At 45.0% G+C, this 18,448-nt stretch overlaps 1 protein-coding gene across 17 annotated transcripts in view; it reads right to left on the bottom strand.

The window, feature by feature from the left end:
• Positions 1-18,448, bottom strand: part of HDAC4 (histone deacetylase 4) — a 262,543-nt gene that overhangs the window by 121,827 nt on the left and 122,268 nt on the right. For all 17 annotated transcript variants that reach the window (XM_074595478.1, XM_074595482.1, XM_074595480.1 and 14 more), the window contains one exon: positions 3,961-4,205. In XM_074595478.1, coding sequence (XP_074451579.1) covers positions 3,961-4,205 — 245 coding nt within the window. The remainder of the gene's footprint in view (positions 1-3,960; positions 4,206-18,448) is intronic.

Raw genomic sequence — 18,448 nt, 5'->3', positions numbered from 1 at the left:
GGGATCACATGTGCAGGCAGAAGGACTGGGACCATCCCGTCGTCTTCTCCTCTTGCACTAGGTCAGATGATTAAAACTGGGCTGCTGGAATAAAACCAAGTTCTGGAAAAGGCCAAAACTTCAGATTTCAATAGGAAAGAGTTATCTACTCGAATAGAAAAACAAGAAAGACATGCCAGCATTTTTCAAGCCAAATTTCATTTACTTAAGAAGAACTTAAGATGTTTCTTATAGTAGTGCTTTGTTTGAGGAGTGGGAGGGAGAGATACTCCCCCCCTCTCTTAATTCACATCGAGTCAGAACAGTTCCTCTGTTCACACCAACAACACAGTAATAAAAGAAAGAAAACAAACAGGTTTAACATTTAAAATGAGTAAGCTCCTTAAAATCTTCATAGTGCTGCTTGCTGTAACTTAGCAATGCTGGCTGTGCGTGTGTCTGCCCAAAATACTGAAAAGCTGCTTAAAGAAATGCATCAAAACTATTTTTTTTTTTTACTTTTAGCAGCAGACGCCCAGCCACCAAATGTCTTTTGACGAAACCATTCAACATTGGTAAGTGGAAGAGTGCAGAAGTACTTCAACCTGAACATCTTGACAAAAGAGGGATCTACCGCAATGTTGGCTCTGCACATGTAACCCTACGCAGACATTGCTCTGCTATATCCAAAATATGCTTGCAATCCAGGAATTATAAGTAAAAGGATTTAGAAACAGGCCTAAGACTGGGGAAAGCACAGGAATTACTACTCAAGTACACAAACAGACGAACATATGAATGCTTAAGTGATTAAAATGGTGGATACTAGGCTGTAACGAAAAAAGCCAAATTAATTGCCTCTATCAAGCAGTAGATATGTAAAACAGAGTAAATTTAGAGCTTTGATGTTTGTATTTTTAATTTTTGGTTTGTTTCATTAGATTTTTGAGGTTGTTCTGATGCTGAAAATTCTAGCCAAGGTGCAGTAGCCCCAAATTTTTTGAAAGGAAGTAAGTTTGCAAGACGCATAATCCCCTTGCACTAGCTGCTGCAAGTTTGCTTTCTGAATCAAAAAAGCCCAACGCCAGGGAAGGCATGGAGGATGTCTAAGAACCAAACCCGGTGCTGCAGTAAGGCATGCTGCAAGCTCACGCTAGTCATTATACATGATCTTAATCAACACAAACCTGGGTGGGTTTTAGGTTCCCAAGCCTTTTCTTACCTGCAGTGAGACTTCTCCACCTGAGAAAGACACTCGGAGAACAAAAGTTTGTGAAAGCGATGGACTCGTGAAACCTTCACTAAAATACCGTACACTGAAGAATCTCACAATTACATCTCTCATTCTAAAAGATTTCTGCATATTGAACAGTTCACTTTGGAGACAGGAGACTGATGAAATTCTTATCTCGCCCGTAACGCCATAAGCCAATCATCCAATGAAGCTAACTTATTCTGAGCTCCCAAAGAGGATGGCAAGAATTTGCTGTTTCCTTCATGTATTTAGCTTAAAGATTCCAAGTTTGAGTAAACAGAAAAGACGACAGACCGCATCCCCACTCCTCCCCATGCCAGAGACATGCCTGACAGTGGCACGTCTGCTTAGACCTTGCACGCAAGAGGCAAATTTGCGGCTGTGCCCGCTGTGCCCGTGGCATTAAAAGATGAGGAGAGACGCAGCAAGAAGCATTTCCTTGATCCAATGTATGTGCAAGAGCAAAGCCCTGCCTCGCGCGCTTAGAGCTGCACGGTGCGCGCATGGGACATGTACTATGCACCCTGAGCAGCTGATTTTTAGAAAATGCCCAAATTCTTCCAAAAAGAGCTCTGCATCTTCATCTAGGACTATCCCTACAACAAATTTCACAGTTCAAACCCTAGTGCTTAACTTACACAGAATAAGTTTTTTTAATTTGCCCTAATATCCCCCCTGCTTTTTTCCTAAGCTATAAAAGGAGCTGAACAGCTCGAAGTTCAAAGTACAAATACAAGGTTGTAAATTTTAGTTCTCTCTGGTCAAAATAATGGCTTCCCTGCAGTCCCTACAGCCACTGCACTTCACACAGTTGCCGGTTTCTGAAAGCTGGTTTAATCTACGAGTCATCATAATGCGGGCTGACTTGTGAACACAAATGCAAGAGGGATGTTTTCACAAAGAAAATGCGTCATAATTACATGTTGCTATACGGTTTTGGGTTTTACTTTATTTATTTATATATCATGGGGTTTATTTCAATAATGTGGTGTTTTATTTTTAAAGCGATTCCAGTCACGATGACACACCACTGTTGTTGATCACCTCGCAAGACACCTTTTTTCATAAAGGATTCTATCATTCCTATTTTAAGTTTTTCATCTAGCCAAGTTTATACATTAGAGGAAGAACTTCATTACCTAGCGGTCTAGATACACTGTGCTAATTGGCTTCTTAAAAAAAATTAGATCTTGACTTCCTTCTAACACAGACTTTTACCAGAATCAGTCATAGCTTTAGCATAAAGGAGAGCTAACACGTTCCTATCATCAGTGCTTTGAGCTTGTCCATTAAATCTGAATGACCCTTTCTTATTTTTAATAAACGCATATCTAAAGGCACATGCAATTACAAGGAAATAATGGAAATATTTGTCACAGAAGTTTCCCATCCCTTCCTCCTAGATGTACTATCTCAACCGCAGATGCTGTAATGGTTCTTGTGCGATTTGTGCATGAACACGTACATATAGAACCATGTGTATGGACACACATACACACATTGATACACTTATACATACATAAGAGTACATACATAAACATATTTACATGCATGCACCTCCCCACACCTTTGCCCTGAAGGGAGCAGAGGAGCCACTAAGGACACAGGCATTTGCTGTTAATCAGTCTTCAAACAGCAACTGTTCTTACAAACCCACACTCGTATCTGTGTTTGGAAAGTCTGTAAATAATACACTGTTAACTTTTAATCCTATCTTCCCCACTCTAACATGTATTTTGTATTAAAACGAAAGTTATATAAGGTTGAATTGAGGTTGCTTTTTAATATTACATTAATGCTATTTACCATGTGCAGTGCTAATTCCCCTTTGAAAAGAGAGCACATTAGCAATTCTGAAAGCTTACGTTACCATAGCAATAGTCTATCACTGTGAAATATTTATATAATGTCTAATGTTTTCACCATGCAACAGCCATGTTCTAAACTGTACTTCCTACTTACCCCGTGCGTTGCACGTCCCCTGCGTCCTGTGCAGCGGAGCAGCGCAAAGCGCTCTCCTGCTGCCGAGCTCCCACCGCGCACCTCTGAGAAACCTCACGCCATGTGAATCTATCCACACCTGCACAACCTGCGTCTCCTACTCCTGCAGAGACACTACGGTCCAAAGGTTTGGTTCGCACCTTGTGCTGCCAGCATTTGTCCAGCGAGCAGTTTATACACCATTCCACTCCCAAGTATGGGATATTAGTAACAGGTAGCCTAAAAGCCTTCCTCTTGGGTTAAATTCTACTGAAATTAGGCTATGCAGATTTTCCAAATCCAGATGTAGGTCTCACAAGCCACCTGCTGGCAGCGTGGCACAGGATTTCTGAATATCTGGATTTCTGAATGTCTGGAGACATTCAAGGCCAGGCTTGATGAGGCTCTGAGCAACCTGATCTAGTTAAAGATGTCCCTGCTTACTGCAGGGGGGTTGGACTACATGGCCTTTACAGGTCCCTTCCAACCCAACACATTCTACGATTCTAATATACCCAGACAGGTGGGTAAGGTTTAACATGACACCAGCTTACCTGCCTTCCTCTCCTCAACATTATCCCCCTTTTAAATCTTGGTGCTCGCATCCCTTCACAAAAGATCATTCTTTAAGCAGGGTTATCAAAACCAGAACATTATCTCCACCCCCCAGAATAAATTAGTATGTGCATCCCCTGGTCAGGGGATGCTTTCACATGCCACCCAACGTAGGGCCGCCCATGGCTTACTTTGATGTGCTCGTGCAGCTGGGCCTCGTGCTGCCGGGAGAGCTGCTCGTGCTGCCGCTGGAACTCGGCGATGAGGATCTGCCTCTGGATCTGCTGTTTCTGCTTCAGGGCCAGGAGCTCCTGCTGGAGCTGCTGCTCGCGCAGCGTCGGCTCCGTCACGGGCATGGAAAACTGGTGGTCCAAGCGCAGATCCATTGGGACTGAAGTCGGTGCAACTTGCAAGGGCAGTGCTGTGGTCACATCAACTACAATATGAAAACACAACAGTAGAGATGAACGTATTCCTCATTCGCACAGAGATCTAGTTTTTATGTAGTGTCCTGCAAAGGCCTTGAGGAACCAATCAAGAAGAGCACCATTAAACATGCACCATTTTTTAAATGGTAAAAAAGCACTACAGGAATTCAGAGTTCAAGCCGTTTTCTTCCAGCCAGCACCTCCTACAAATATGCGCATTTTCTAACAGCGAAAGACTTCAACGTATTGCATGTGACCCTGTTTGATACCATTCCATATCTGCCTATTCATAACCTACACCTCCGTTCCACTCTTCTAGCATCACCTGAAAGGAGAAGGATACAGATTAATGTCAGACTTCACAGAAAGGATCAATCTTGACTTACAACGGATCAACTGATGGGCTCCTATGGCAAGGAACACAAGGTTCCCACTTGAAGAAAAATTTATGCCAAAAACCACTATGTGCTGTACCTTTTATAACGACTTTTGGAAAAGAGCTTAGCCAAAAGCAAATGAGTGATGAAGCATCTAGGAAAAATTGTTAAGTGCTTCGATGACAGAGTAGACTTACTCACTGTAACCACCAGAAAGGTGCAAACGCGTCCTGCAGGCAGCCATAGGAAGCGGGTGCCCAAATAGTGACTGCGCAAAGTCTTGCCTCTGTCATTCAAACTCTGAGTGGGACAAACCTGAAGCACAACCAAGACTAAAGTAGAGAACAGTAATGTGCACCAGGAGGACCCATAACCCAGCTTCATTGTAAGAGATGCACACTAACGGAAGAAAAAAGGGAAAGTTATCACCTTGATTATCTGTCCAGTAAAGATCAGTTATTTGCTTCCCCAAAAAGCATCACCCTGAAGACAAAGGGCTTGTAAAAAAGGGTAGCAACAGACACCCACAAAAAATACCTTTGCAATAACTGAGCTCAGGTTGTTTCTGCTAAAAAAAAATGCTATCCCATGAATGACTAAAAATTCCTAAATTCCACCTAAATGACAGTTCTGGGTTTCATATGTACTCCATACATTTGCCACATTTAATGCTCCGCTCTACAGTGCAATCACTCAGTAACTCTTCTGATGCCTTTCAGTGAATGTCATCTGCAAAACAGAAGAGGCTAACCCTTAAAAAACATTGAGCTTCACCAAAATTGGAAAATAAAGTTGGGGTTTTTTTGTTTAATATTGAAGATGGGTTTGTGCAAGGTTGCAAGGGAGCATCAGCAGCATCCCTGGAGCTGGGTCAGTCACACCTCTGCTAGGACACACTATGAAGTCTCCGGGGGTAGAGATGCCACCCTCCTAACGCAGCCATCAGCACAAGCCACCACGAGGCCAGCCCTAGCAGGACAGACGTCCTTCCAAAGCAAGAGAAAAGGCAGTTGTACTATGTGAAAGCTAATTTCTCTCTGCCTACAAACGAACTAGCTGGTGAAGTAAACTCCAATTCAAAAGGAAAAAGCACGTAAATCATTTAGGAACTGCGAGAGCATTGAGGAAAAGCCAGTTTTTACCACCTGCATGTCACCTGCAGGAACACTACTTGAAGAAGAACTTCCATTTTATACAAAATTAAACTCCCACTTCACTTCAAACCTGATCACTGAACCCTAGGTCTGATTTCAGCCACCTCCTGAGGGATGTGAGACGGCAGTACAGAACAGGCTGGCTGCGTTCTTCCAAACAGCGCGTCCTCAGGGGTCACTCGAAATCAGCTGTAAATTCTTAGAAAGAAATGAGGACCCTGGTCACGCAAGTGGCTGCACCATCACCCTTCTGTGCCATCCCCCAGCGCGAGAGACAGCGCCAGGCAGCAAACGCCCACACACAACATTACAAACTCTATCAGGACATTAGTGTCAGCAATCCCAGAGAAAGAGTTTTAACAGGTTTTCCCCAAATGCCATCCATATTTTTTTTTTGCCAGTAACTGATGCATAAGAAGTTGATGTTAGTAAAATCTGGGGCTAAATGAAGCACAGAGGCACGGAAAAAGAAAGTTTAAAAAAAAAATAATAGCGCAGCAATTCAGAAAAATCTGGGGTGTTCCCAAAAATGTGTTGCCAAGGGCAAGGCCACCACGCAGGGCCAGGGATCACAGGAAAGGTGACTCCATCCCAGATCGCAGCTGCTTGGGAAAGGGCGATGTTGAGCAAAGCCATGGGGTGTTAAAAAGCATGGCCGGGCCAATGCTGCTGGAGCTGAAGGGGGAAAACAAACAAAAAATACCACATAACAAGAGATGAATGTAGAAATTTTGCTCTGTCTATACCAGACCAATTTCAGGGAGAACATCATCACTTCTTCAAAAGCACAGAAATAGAGTTTAGGAGAGAACGCTCCGAGGAGACCTTACAGCAGCCTTCCAGTACCTAAAGGGGGCCTACAGGAGAGAGGGGGAGGGACTCCTTATCAGGGAGTGGAGTGATAGGATGAGGGGTAATGGCTTCAAACTGAAAGAGGGGAGATTTAGATTAGATATTAGGAAGAAATTCTTTACTGTGAGGGTGGTGAGGCACTGGAACAGGTTGCCCAGAGAAGCTGTGGATGCCCCATCCCTGGAGGTGTTCAAGACCCAGCTGGACGGGCTTTGAGCAACCTGCTCTGGTGGGAAGGTGTCCCTGCCCATGGCAGGGGGCTGGAACTAGATGATCTTTAAGGTCCCTTCCAACCCGAACCATTCTGTGATTCTGTGAAATATAGCTTAGTGTAGGAAATGGAAAGCACAGTAAAAAAAAAAAAATACTATTTGATTTGATTTAAATATACAAATTTATTATTTGAAAATAAAGATGCAAAAAAAGAGGGGGTGGCTTATACAGACAAAATTATAACCGAGTTGAACTCCTTAAAGTTTCTGGAGAAGAGAGGCCGTGGTTTCCCGTACCCTGGTAGCAGGTTGCTCCTCCAGAAACCCCGGGTGCCTGGGCACCCTCCGAGGCTGGGGAAGCCACAGCCACCGCAGACACTCTGCCACCCTGTCCCTCCTGCCCAGCACCCCCCCGGGCAGGTCGGCTGCAGGGGCCACATCCTGCTCTGCCACGAATGACCCGCCCAGCAGGCAGCGGGGCTGCGGGAGGCCAGCACAAGGCGCTCCCCCCTCCCCATGCTCAGCCTGTGCCCAGGAGGAGGAGACTCTTTCTTTTTGCATGGAAACATTTTCTGTAAAAGGTCACATTACTGGAAGTGTTGCTATTTTTCAACCCACGAGCTCTTCCCTCCACTTCCCTATTGTTTTCCTTCCTGTGGCCTTTTCGCCATTCCCCTCTCTCCCCCGCAGGACCGGAGCTGGGATTCCTCGCCGTGGGTCACTGACCCACAGACAGGGATGTCAGGGAGGCGGCCACGCTCTCACCTATAGATAACCACTCAGACCCACCTAAACAGTGTGTTCCTAAGCCTTCCTCGGCCAATTTTGTTGTTCGATGCTCTCCTACACGGTCAGTACCATCATCCCCTTCCCATCCCTGCACACGGAGCATCCCTACGGCAAACGCTGCAGTCGCTCGCAGAGGAAAAAAAAAAACAAACCCTTCATCCCTTTTCCCCGCAGGCAAGCCGGAACTGACGGCTCAAAACCAGCCCCACGGAGAGGCTATCTTGTTTCACGGACTATCGCTTCAGAAAGTTCTCATCTCAGATGCCACGCTTTAAATTAGATCCAGGTTTGCGAGGATTTTAGTATCTCTGAGTGACAAAAGAATGGTTTGGATTCCTCAGGTGCTGCTGAAGCTCAGGCAACCCCATCACGGCCCTATATCTATAGGGCATCCACCCCAGCAGCACAGGGTATGGGGCAATCTGAAACCACTGTGCGTCCCAAGGACTGTGGGAAACCCGATACATCTTGGAAAAGTACAAGAGTGAAGTTTCCATGCCAGCAAAAATCCCATTACTATGTTGGATCCCTCCAGAAACTGGGGAGAGAGAGAACAGAAGAGAGTCCCAGTGCAGACTAGGTGTTTGCAGGTCTTTGGTCAAAACCAAAAAGAAGCTCCCAAAAGCAATCCACCTTCAAGAATATGATGCACCGTGGCTATGAAAAAATCCAAGGCAACCATCTGCATACGGATATTATATCCTGAGCATTACTAATGTAATTACTGTACATTACGAAAGAGGCACAGTGATTATTCCTGGAATAGCAGCAATTTTATCGTGTGGCAAATCCAGGGGAACTCCGGGGGCTGCCACACTATTTCACCAGGGGCAGCAGCTTTCCAGCAGGAATCAGATCCACCTTTAAAAGAAGCTGAAACAGAATTGTACAACTCGGCTCTGTCTTATCCCACCAAATCAAACGTATAGCAATCAGTCCAACATCAGGACGTAGACACATCTGACCCTCAGCAATGCAGGGGATCCACGTGGAAACGATGTCCAGGCAAGCACTGGATACAGACACAAGCACGGCCTTGCTGGAGCTCTCCTATCACTCCCCCCCTCCTCCCAAATTTATAGACAAATACCCCAGAGCTCCAAAACTCCCCAAAGATAATCTTGAGTATGATTTAATGCAACTTTATAGCCCCCAAGGTTCCAGGAGAGCTCAAAACGGTTAATCCTAGGGATCAGACCCAATGAGTCAGTAAACCAAATAGCGCAGCGGGCTCCGTGAATCATAAGGCTTTTAAATGCATTGACTATTTTTATGTCCAGCTGAAGATTTCGGAGCACCTGGCAATAACATCTCCCATCTTTTATACATGTGGATTAAAGGTCAGCATTACTAATACAGAGGTACCAGTCACTGGCTCCCGCTTACCCACTCCCCACGGAAATCTGTTTATCTTCAATACAGCGCACCGAATTTGCCAACGCTATTTAGGCTAAATGCAATTTTCCTTGAAACCTGCGTGCTTTTTCCTACACGCCCCTTTGCGATCCAAACACTGCACTTCCTACAAGCGGAAAATAAAAGCTTTCAACTTCTTAAAATGACGGCCAGAAGGAATACACTACTACCTGTGATCACTACTACCTGCAATTGCCTCTCGTGATAAATAACTCCTGCTTTACTCCTGAGTAAGAGCCTTGACTTGCACCGTGCTAGGTAACGGCCCCGAGAAAACTTGACAAACCTCCCGTTTCCCACCCAAAAGGACTCATTCCCCCACCCCCCGCGACGCCCGACACGCGGGCAACGGGGCACCAGCTGCAGAGATCCTGACCACAATTCCCATTCAGAGTCTCGGCAGAGGCTGCGTCATCCCCGACTTTTACTATTTCGGTCTCAAAATACCCCTGTTCGAAATGCCATGAGCTCCCCACAGAAGCAGCGAGCGCTTCTGACCTACGGAGCCCTCACGAAAACAATAAAACCTTCTCTGCTTAATGAACACATCATCAAAACAAAAAAAGCCTGTATTCTTATGAATATTTTGTGGTAGACTAGAAAATTGCTTTTATAGGTTCTGCCTTGAGAACATATTAATACAATCAGATTCATGACGTTAGCAAAAGCACAAAGACTATATTCAGTGTTTTAATGAGAAATGCCAAACCCATGAATTAGAAGACAAGATCGCAATTATTAATAAACTCCTGTTCTGCCTGCCTTTTCCTTCCCTGTAGGAACAGAAGGAAAAAACAGGAGAAAATTTAATTTTTATTTTATTTTATTTTTTTTCCAACCTAGGCATGTAGGGATTTTTTCATACTCAAATTACCATTATTTTTATACCAAGTTAGAAACACTCTGCTGTTTGCTCCCCGGCCCCCCAAATAAATAAAACATGGCTCTGCATCAAATACTGTCAGTGTGTTGTACGTTAATTAAGACCTAAAGCATTCCAGTCCCCATCGATTGCCGGCACAGAGCGGCCTCGTGGCTGAGATTGTAAATTTGACATCTCGCAGCTTGCCCGTAACACCGCTGAGCGGAAGTCATCTCAAATACATTGAAGTTGTTAAACACGCTCACTGTAAATAAACCCATAATCTTAAACCTGAAAGCAAAGGCGCAATTTCTACCAAAAAAAAATGTTTGACGTTAAAATCGTTTCGCATAAAGGCGCGGATAAACACATTATCAGATCAGTCATACGTCGAGTTTCTTCCATGCTCCAAAATGGAAAATAACTTCTCCAGAAGTACTGAGCATTTTGGATGGGATTAGGGGAAGGTGATACTACTTAAATATGTGCATACATACTTAAATAAAACTAACAGTAATAACTGTATTTTCTTACCCTTCTCTGATACAGCATTTTTATGTAAGCACTTAAAGGACTACAATACAGGATTCAGTCCTGAAAACACACTAATATGTATGTGAAAACAAAATTTCAGTACAAGACAGACACAGGATATTTGAAACAACGATTTAAATACCAATCTCGTTTCAGCATAACTTTTACTTAAGGCGAACTTTAAAAATATTTCTCAAACTAGTGTTTTTTTAAAAAAAATCAAAAGCTGTTGCCAGAAACTTTTTTTCCTTCTTTTTTTTTTTTTTTTTTCAGTCTAAGCAGCACAGAAAACTGCCTCTCTGGCATTTTAAATACAACGTCACCTTCAAAAGCAGAGTGCTGGAAACGTTTCCCCCAAGACCTCCCTCCCTCCCTCCCTCCAGCACGAAGCGAGTCCCACTGAATTTGCACAGCTCCTTCCCAGCCGCCTGCGCCTCTTCCCTCGGCAATTCCCTTCAGCTCGAAGGAAGAAATCACATCAGCCTCCCCAAATCTGCTGCAAAACGCAGGGGATGAGCATCTGATCAAGGCTGACCGCCCCCCCCCCCCCCCCCCCCAGCCAGCCCCAATAACATATCGAGTACGGACATACCACCACATGTCTGTGACAGCACAAGCTTAGGAGACAGAGCGCATAAAACCCCAATAAAAGAGGATTTCAGCTCCTAGAGTAACTCCATGGTCCCTGGTGCCTTTCCAAATCACGGCCCCTGGGGAGGGGACGCTCCTCTGGACGGCGGTGGCAGAACCTCCCCAGCCAGCGCTTTCCAGAAACCATTGACTCAGCTTCTCCCCCCGCCTCCCCATCTCCATCCTCTCTGGGCTTGGGCTTTATTTCTAATGAGTTCGCTTTCTAATTACTGGCGTGCAAGCCTTGCCCTCCAGACAGATTCTGCCAATACCGGCAACGTCAGCCTTTGAGTGCACACAAAAACTAAATACAAAAAAAATAAATACAAAAGCACGAGCCCCATGCTCAGCATCCCCAGGCGCTTGGGTGCTGCCATCGGAGACAGCCCCATCCTGCCCCAGTGGCACCGCACCAGTCGTGAGACACCCTGCAAGTGTTTGCACAGACCTCCCCCCTAATAAGCATTATTTTCAGCTGCTTTCATCCCTGGGCAGAAGCAAAAAAAAATAAATCATGTGTTTATTCCACTGACTTTATTTCTTAGGGACTGCCCTTCACTGTCTGGCAACAGCTTTTGAGTTTTAAAAAATTCCCTGTATTTTGCAAAGCCTTCAAAGACCAGGTCGTTGCCGGCAGAAAAGACTTTGGCACAGCACGGGCTTCAAAGCCGCCAAATGCCATTTCTAAAACCCACAACCTTCATTTTCCTTAAAATCAGCCTGGAAAGGAGGCAAGGAGCAACCACTCGCTTCGAGCGCAGCCCAGGGAGTGTTTGCGGTGGTTTATTCTGGAAGGAAGAACTCGTGTTATTTGAGTGTTGCTGGGTTATTATGAATTAAGTCCCCCGTGTCCCATCCCCTGGACAGGACGTGCCGGCGTCCCCTCTGCAGCCAGGCCGGCGGCTGAGGCACACCTTGCCAGCAGGGCTTCCACTTCCCAAAATGTCAAAACTCACCGAAACGCTAAGAGACGGTGAGATCAGAGCTATTAATAGAAACAAGCTACTGCAGTATCTGACTGCAGCGCCAGGATAAAAGAAGCGTATTTTGGGCGTAAAGCGGAATGAAGCGGACGCCGACACGGCACAGCGCCCTCAGAGTGCCTGAGATTTAGTCTGTTTTAACCAGCAGCACGCTAGATGCCGCAAATATATGCAGAAATTAATAGGTGAGGGGAACACCCCCCCACATTACCATCTATATTCAGCTTATGCTCTTGAAAAGATTTCACCAGGCTGTACTGAAGGAGCCCCAAACCTTGCCCCAAACCCCACGCAGGGGGTGGGAGCAGGGGTGCCGGTGCGGCAGCACCCAGGACACCAACATCCTCTGCAGCACATCACGAGCATCATATGGGGGCAGGATGAAGGCACAGCCCTGCTGGGTTCCTCCATGACTTTGTATCGCACCAGGGCAAAATAAAGGACTTTGTGCAGAGCTGGGAAGGTGGGGTGCTGTGGGACAGCAAGAAGGAGCACTTCATTATCTCCACTTTACTTCTTACCTTTACTCTCCAAAAGGCAAGGACCAGGATCCCAGGTGGGTTTATTTTGGGCTAGAATTACACGTCTAGCTTAAGCATCACTGCACAGCTAGTCTGAAGGACAAGGAGGTGGAGAAGAGACCAGAAGGTGGTCCTCACCTACAGGGACAGGCCAGTCCTCTGTTCACAAGAGGGCTGTAAGGAAAAAGAAGCAGCAGCGGCACTGGCGACAGAGCCATCCCTGAAAAGCTGGCGGTCAGTAGACTGCAGTCACCGGTATTTTTGCACCGCCTGCTACGGAGCTGCGTGGGTGAAGACAAAGGCAGCCCGGATCCCTTCTTGGCGCACAAGCTATGAGTAAACAGCAGCTGAGGTTTCCTACAAGCAGCACACATGCTGCAGTTCAGCAAGGGCTGGAGTCGTTCCCCGCTATGAGAATATTTCACGCGGCATGAATGGGAACCAAAATTAATCATCCCATCACCCACTGAAACACATCATGAGGCACCGCACCGTAGGCAACAGATGGAGCTTTAAATGTCACTCACTCATTCATTGCGAAGAAACTTTTTGCTGATTACTATTGAGACCTGAAGACATAATAAGGGCGCAGTGATTCTGGATTTCTATAACCAGCTTTTTCGTTCCTAATACCTCCCCTGAAAAGATCTCTTCAGCATTTGTTAGGAAGTTATGAGAGATCTACATGCATATTTTATTCATGTTGATAAGAAAACCAGAACTTGAAGTGCAGCCCGTTCATCCTACTTTTTCCATCTTAGATTTAAGACATTAAAAAAATGTCTCTTTACTTGAAGAAAAAGCAAAACAGCCCACAAAATTCCATCAATAATAGACAGAAAATAACATTTTGTAGTGTTTACCTGCTTGCAACCTCAGAGCGGTATATCAGAGTTTGCAAAAATATAAACTTTCATGCTAAATATCTGCACCTCACAGGCCACGTGTTTCTGGTGGTCATAGAATCATAGAACGTGTTGGGCTGGAAGGGACCTTTAAAGGCCATGTAGTCCAACCCCCCTGCAGTAGGCAGGGACATCTTCAACTAGATCAGGTTGCTCAGAGCCTCATCAAGCCTGGCCTTGAATAGTCCTGTCTAAAGTACCGCAAAAGCCTTCAACGCGCTTGAGCGGGGGCTGCAGCACCACCTCGATCTCCTCAGCACCTTCAGCATCACCTCCTGCTGCAGCAGGAAAGCCAAACACTTCACAAATAAAACAGGGCATGCAGAGCACATAAAATATAATAAATAAGTCCTTAACAAGAATGCAAAGAGTTCACATCACAGTGCCTCTGAGAAAGCCAGCAATAAAACCTTGATTGCACAGATGTCTCCAACAGATGAGCTTGTGCAGGATGGAGGAGCTCCAAAGGAGACACTCAAGTTTCACCATCTCCTTTTCAATCATTATCCTACTCTGTCTTCTTGTTGCTTTAATCAACGACTTCTTTAACAAATGAGCATCTCAGATGATGCCAGCGCTTTTACTGAAGTTCAAGATAATGGAATCCAAATACATTGGACGATTTCTTACTTTAGACTTCATACAGCATGGTTTCCTTGCATGCTGGGGGGTAGACAAACCAAAATCCACCTGAGTTTCCACAGGAAAAAGCATCCAAATAAATAGTAATAAACACCAGAAAACAAAACAAAAAATATTTATCCCTTCTTAAACGAGATTCCTGGGAATATAATTTCCCTTGCCTCCTTGTTTCAAGCATTATCCGGTAATTGAACCTCTTTGATCCATCTCTCTCGCTGTTGGTACAAGAAACTCCTCACCTTACCAGATACCCAAGACAAAAAGGCAGGTTGAAGTGAGATCTGATAGACTTCTGAAGAGACAAACCCACACGGATTTCTCATATGCTTCTCTCTAATCTCACTACGAACACCCTTCAAGGGAAAGTCATACTTCAGAAAAGAGAATTACACATGGAGGAGACGAAGCAGGAGCCTGCAAGTCTCCTCCTGAGATTATACATGAAAAACTCCCCGTGAGGGAAAAAGAATAAAATAAAATAAAATGAAAATCAACCCAGCTAAATATGCATGGGTGAGTGTGAGGGATACACATCAAAGGTAGGGTTACACAAACACCTGAACCTTCTTTTGGGGTTCTTTCTGGAGCCTGGCAAAGCGGTGACCTCTATATTGGCAAGAATAAAAGCCAGCAGAAGAACCAGCAATGGAGAAGGAGTGCCAAGAGTTAACCAGCGAACTTTCAGGAGGACATCTGACATTACATCTCCTCCTCACTGGGAGGCATCAAGGAAGAATTGTTTTCCCATGTGGTGCCACTCAAGAGAGACGGAGGGGATGCTGGGGCAGAGTGGGCAAGATGATGTGATGAGAACTGAAGCGAAGGTTCGCTTGCAAGTAGGGATGGTGCCAGCTGGTAACCAGCCAGGCCATTCAAAAAGGAGTTGTGTGATAACAGCAGTTACGGCTACAAGGAGATGCTGTCAGCTTCCAAAAGACATTGAGATGAGCTGGGAGATCAAAGTCACCTCTCCGCGGCTGAGAAGGAAGGCTGGGCCTCCGCCAAAACCACAGGGAGAACCCTGGTCTCCCGCGCCTGCTGCATCCCACCAGCTTGCGAGGCAAAGGGAAGGGAATCGCTGCTGTTGAAAGAAGAAAAAGCAGCAGCACAAACGTTGCCGAAGACAGGTCCGGGCAGCATGGAGGGGAACAGCATGGCAGGGCAGAGGCAAGGCAGCAGGCTCTGGAACCAGCAGCTAGTAACTCCAGGAGAACGGGAGCTTTAACCAACTGCTCCAGATCTAACATACCAATTTATCGAGAAATTAAGCCATGGTATGTTAACTCCAGGTGACACAGAAGAGAAGGTGAAACAAAATTACCTGTCTCATGATATATGCTAGTGTTTTATTAAAAAGACATATTCTGGTCTTTTTAAACAGCAAATAAATGAATGGTTATTAATAACAGGCTAATCAATTCATTTCTTCCACCAGTCAAGGGACTCCCAGCTGTACAAAAAGCCCCCAAAAGTGCAATGTCATCTCCTCCATCATGGGGGGAAAAAAAAAAAAAAAGAAAAGGTAAAAGCAGCAAAACCAGCAGCTAAATATCAAACTGTAACAGGAAAGCGTTCAGTAGCTCTCAAAAAAAGTCTCATGGATTGCTCAAAGGCTGCAGTGTTTTCAACAGTTCATTAGAAACCCAGACCCTGGTCCAAGAAGGCAAGCATACATTCAAACGGGCAAGTAGCCCACAGCTTTCTGTAGCCCACTCTCTTGAAGCTTTAGCTTTCAAAAAACCCATATACTCAGGTACCTCAGTTGCATGAGGACCCAGGATGTTACTCGTTATCCACTCAAAAGGATTAAGATGCATAGGAAAAATAAAATTATGCTATTTTAAGAGAATGTTAAACACTAGTAGTTTTCTAGAGAAATTCAGATAACCTCAAAACAGTCAGATTCCACGAAAGCACAGAGAAATTACACTAAAGCACTCTCTCATTTCTGCAAAACGCACAGGTGTTGCCTTTCAGCTACTTAATGCAAACACTATGAAACACACACCTGAGTTCAGATGGCTTTTTTGTAAAAAAAAAAAAAATTTCCTTTTCATTTTTTAATGATGCGTCAAAGTCAACACATTTAAATACAGCACGCTGATAAAGGACTAATTACAAAATCCTTTTCCTGAGGAAGCCCATTGGTGTGAGCTTGGTCTCACAGGAAGAATCAGCCTTTCCACTGCTAGTTCCCAAATGGCAAAGGCCAATGGCAGATGTTCGCCACGTGCCCCATCCCGGTAGTATTCCAGGCATGATAAGGTTTCCCGACGGCAGTGAAGACTCTCACCCAAAGCAAGCTTTTTCTTGGCATTTATGCACAAACCACTGACATCAGCGTGGCCTTTTCAACACGGAACAAGAACTCGGCGCTTGGTCTGCTGCAAATATCCCCAGCCTGCGAAGGGCAGAACATCATTTTCTTTTATCAGCATTGCCAGGCGCTGCCTCCTGTACACGTGGGGAGCCAGAGTGACATCAGGATGAGTTTTAACACATGAGCTTTAGCATAACAGATGCACAACAAGGCAATCACTAAGATCCAGATTTAATTATAACAGCTTTACACGTTTTCACAAGGAATATTTTGTTTAAATCCACTTTAAACTTGCCTTCTTGAAGCATTGTAACAAGAAGCATCTCTATGAATGAACTCACTCTTTTAAAAGGACAACTTAACTTTGTTGATAGAATTAAAGTTCTTTTTTTTTTTTAATATTAAAGAATGTAAGCTGGTGGGTAGCCTGCTGTGTGTGTTAAGCAGCTCCACAAACCACCTGTGGAGCCATGTTTTGGAAAGCAGCACGAGGACTGCCGTCACTGCGAGCCCATCCGATGCACGCAAGTCCTTACACAACCACTCGTGACATTGAGAACAACATTCGAATTTAGCAAAACACCGCTTGTATTAATGGTAGGTCAAGCACTTAAAATAGCCATCTCCCACTTTTGCCAGCATCAACCAAAGGTGGAGCATAAGATGGCCATTCCCCCCCCTCCCCAAAGACCGTCCTTCAGCCAGAGTAAGGAGCACCACTACTGAACGCTACTGTGTGAAAACAAGGAAAAAATAAATGTATATAAGGCTCACAAGAATATTTTGCCTAAAAACTGAGCACTTTGTCCCCTCCCTGCATCCTTATTATATTGGATGACCTCCAATCAAAAAGCAATGACCACGACACTCCTGTGCCCGTCCCCCCAGGGCTCTGAGAAGGATGGAAGAGAAGGACAGTCAGTGTTCCCCAGTCTAACGTGCACTGCCAAGAGAAAGAACACACCCTTTTCCAAAGAAGGGTGGATGAACGAGGACAAACACCCACATGAGTTCCCACTTCCCCTCATATTTCCTCCACCCTACTTTCGTCACCTTCTCTGTCGCATCCATCACAAAGTCTTGGTAGCGTGCACGCGGAAGTAGAAAGACTGGCATCAGCTGGGTACAGAAGTTAAAGACCCACTTTTATTTTGACCCCACTTATTGGAAATTTCCTAACTGAGCAGCATCCAAGCCGAAGACAAATCATTCCCAGCCATGTAAAATTTGTGTTACGTTACATCTACACTACATCTACTATAACCAAAGCAAGACATGAGCAAGTCTTCCCTCACTGCTCTGATGAATTCTGGGTTTTGTCGCTTAAAAACGCAAGTGTAAAACTCCATTTAATTGTAGTTCATGCAAAAATGGCGGTTTTCTTAAAAGAAACATGGTCTTGATACAATTAACTACAAATGTCATCATAGCTAAACTTGGATTCTGTCAAAACACTTCCACAGAGAGATGTTTTTCTTCCATGGAACGTAAGAAAGGTCAGGAGGTTTTCCCGCTGTGTTCACCTAGGAAAGTTGTTTCTTTAAAACAAAGCCTTAATGCTAAAGCGTCTCCTTTACTACCTGTCGCTATTTGGAGAATAAAACGCACCGCTCCTCGGAGATCTGTATTTCAGCACAATCTGCTGCACAGCGCCCAGCCTGACCACAGTGTGCCTGTGCCAGGTAAAACCTAAATCACGGCCTGCAGCTAAAGAACTTCAAGAATGGTAAAACCAAAGAGAATAAAGAGCGACTACAGTCTCAGTCTCACTACTCACTAGCTCTCAGTGAACCACTTCACTACTGCGAAATTTTAAGAGTGGTATCTAATGTAAGTCAGGCTGATCAAAGCACAGGGCAGACATCAATGAGTTTGGGAACCTGCAGCTGACCTTGACCAGAAGATGCAGATCGGAGACTCTTGCGTGGGCATCTGCCGTTGTGGGCAGGCATTGCTCGCGGGTCCCATGCTGCATTCACATTTCAGCTCCACATCAGAAGACCAGCAACCAGATGGCTATTTTCTGCTGGGCGGCTACTTCAGACTGTGAAATC

The sequence above is a fragment of the Larus michahellis genome, chromosome 7, assembly GCF_964199755.1.
Source record: "Larus michahellis chromosome 7, bLarMic1.1, whole genome shotgun sequence".
Lineage (NCBI taxonomy): Eukaryota > Metazoa > Chordata > Aves > Charadriiformes > Laridae > Larus > Larus michahellis.
Note: the sequence above shows the minus strand (reverse complement) of the source record. Positions and strands in the feature narration are given on the sequence as shown.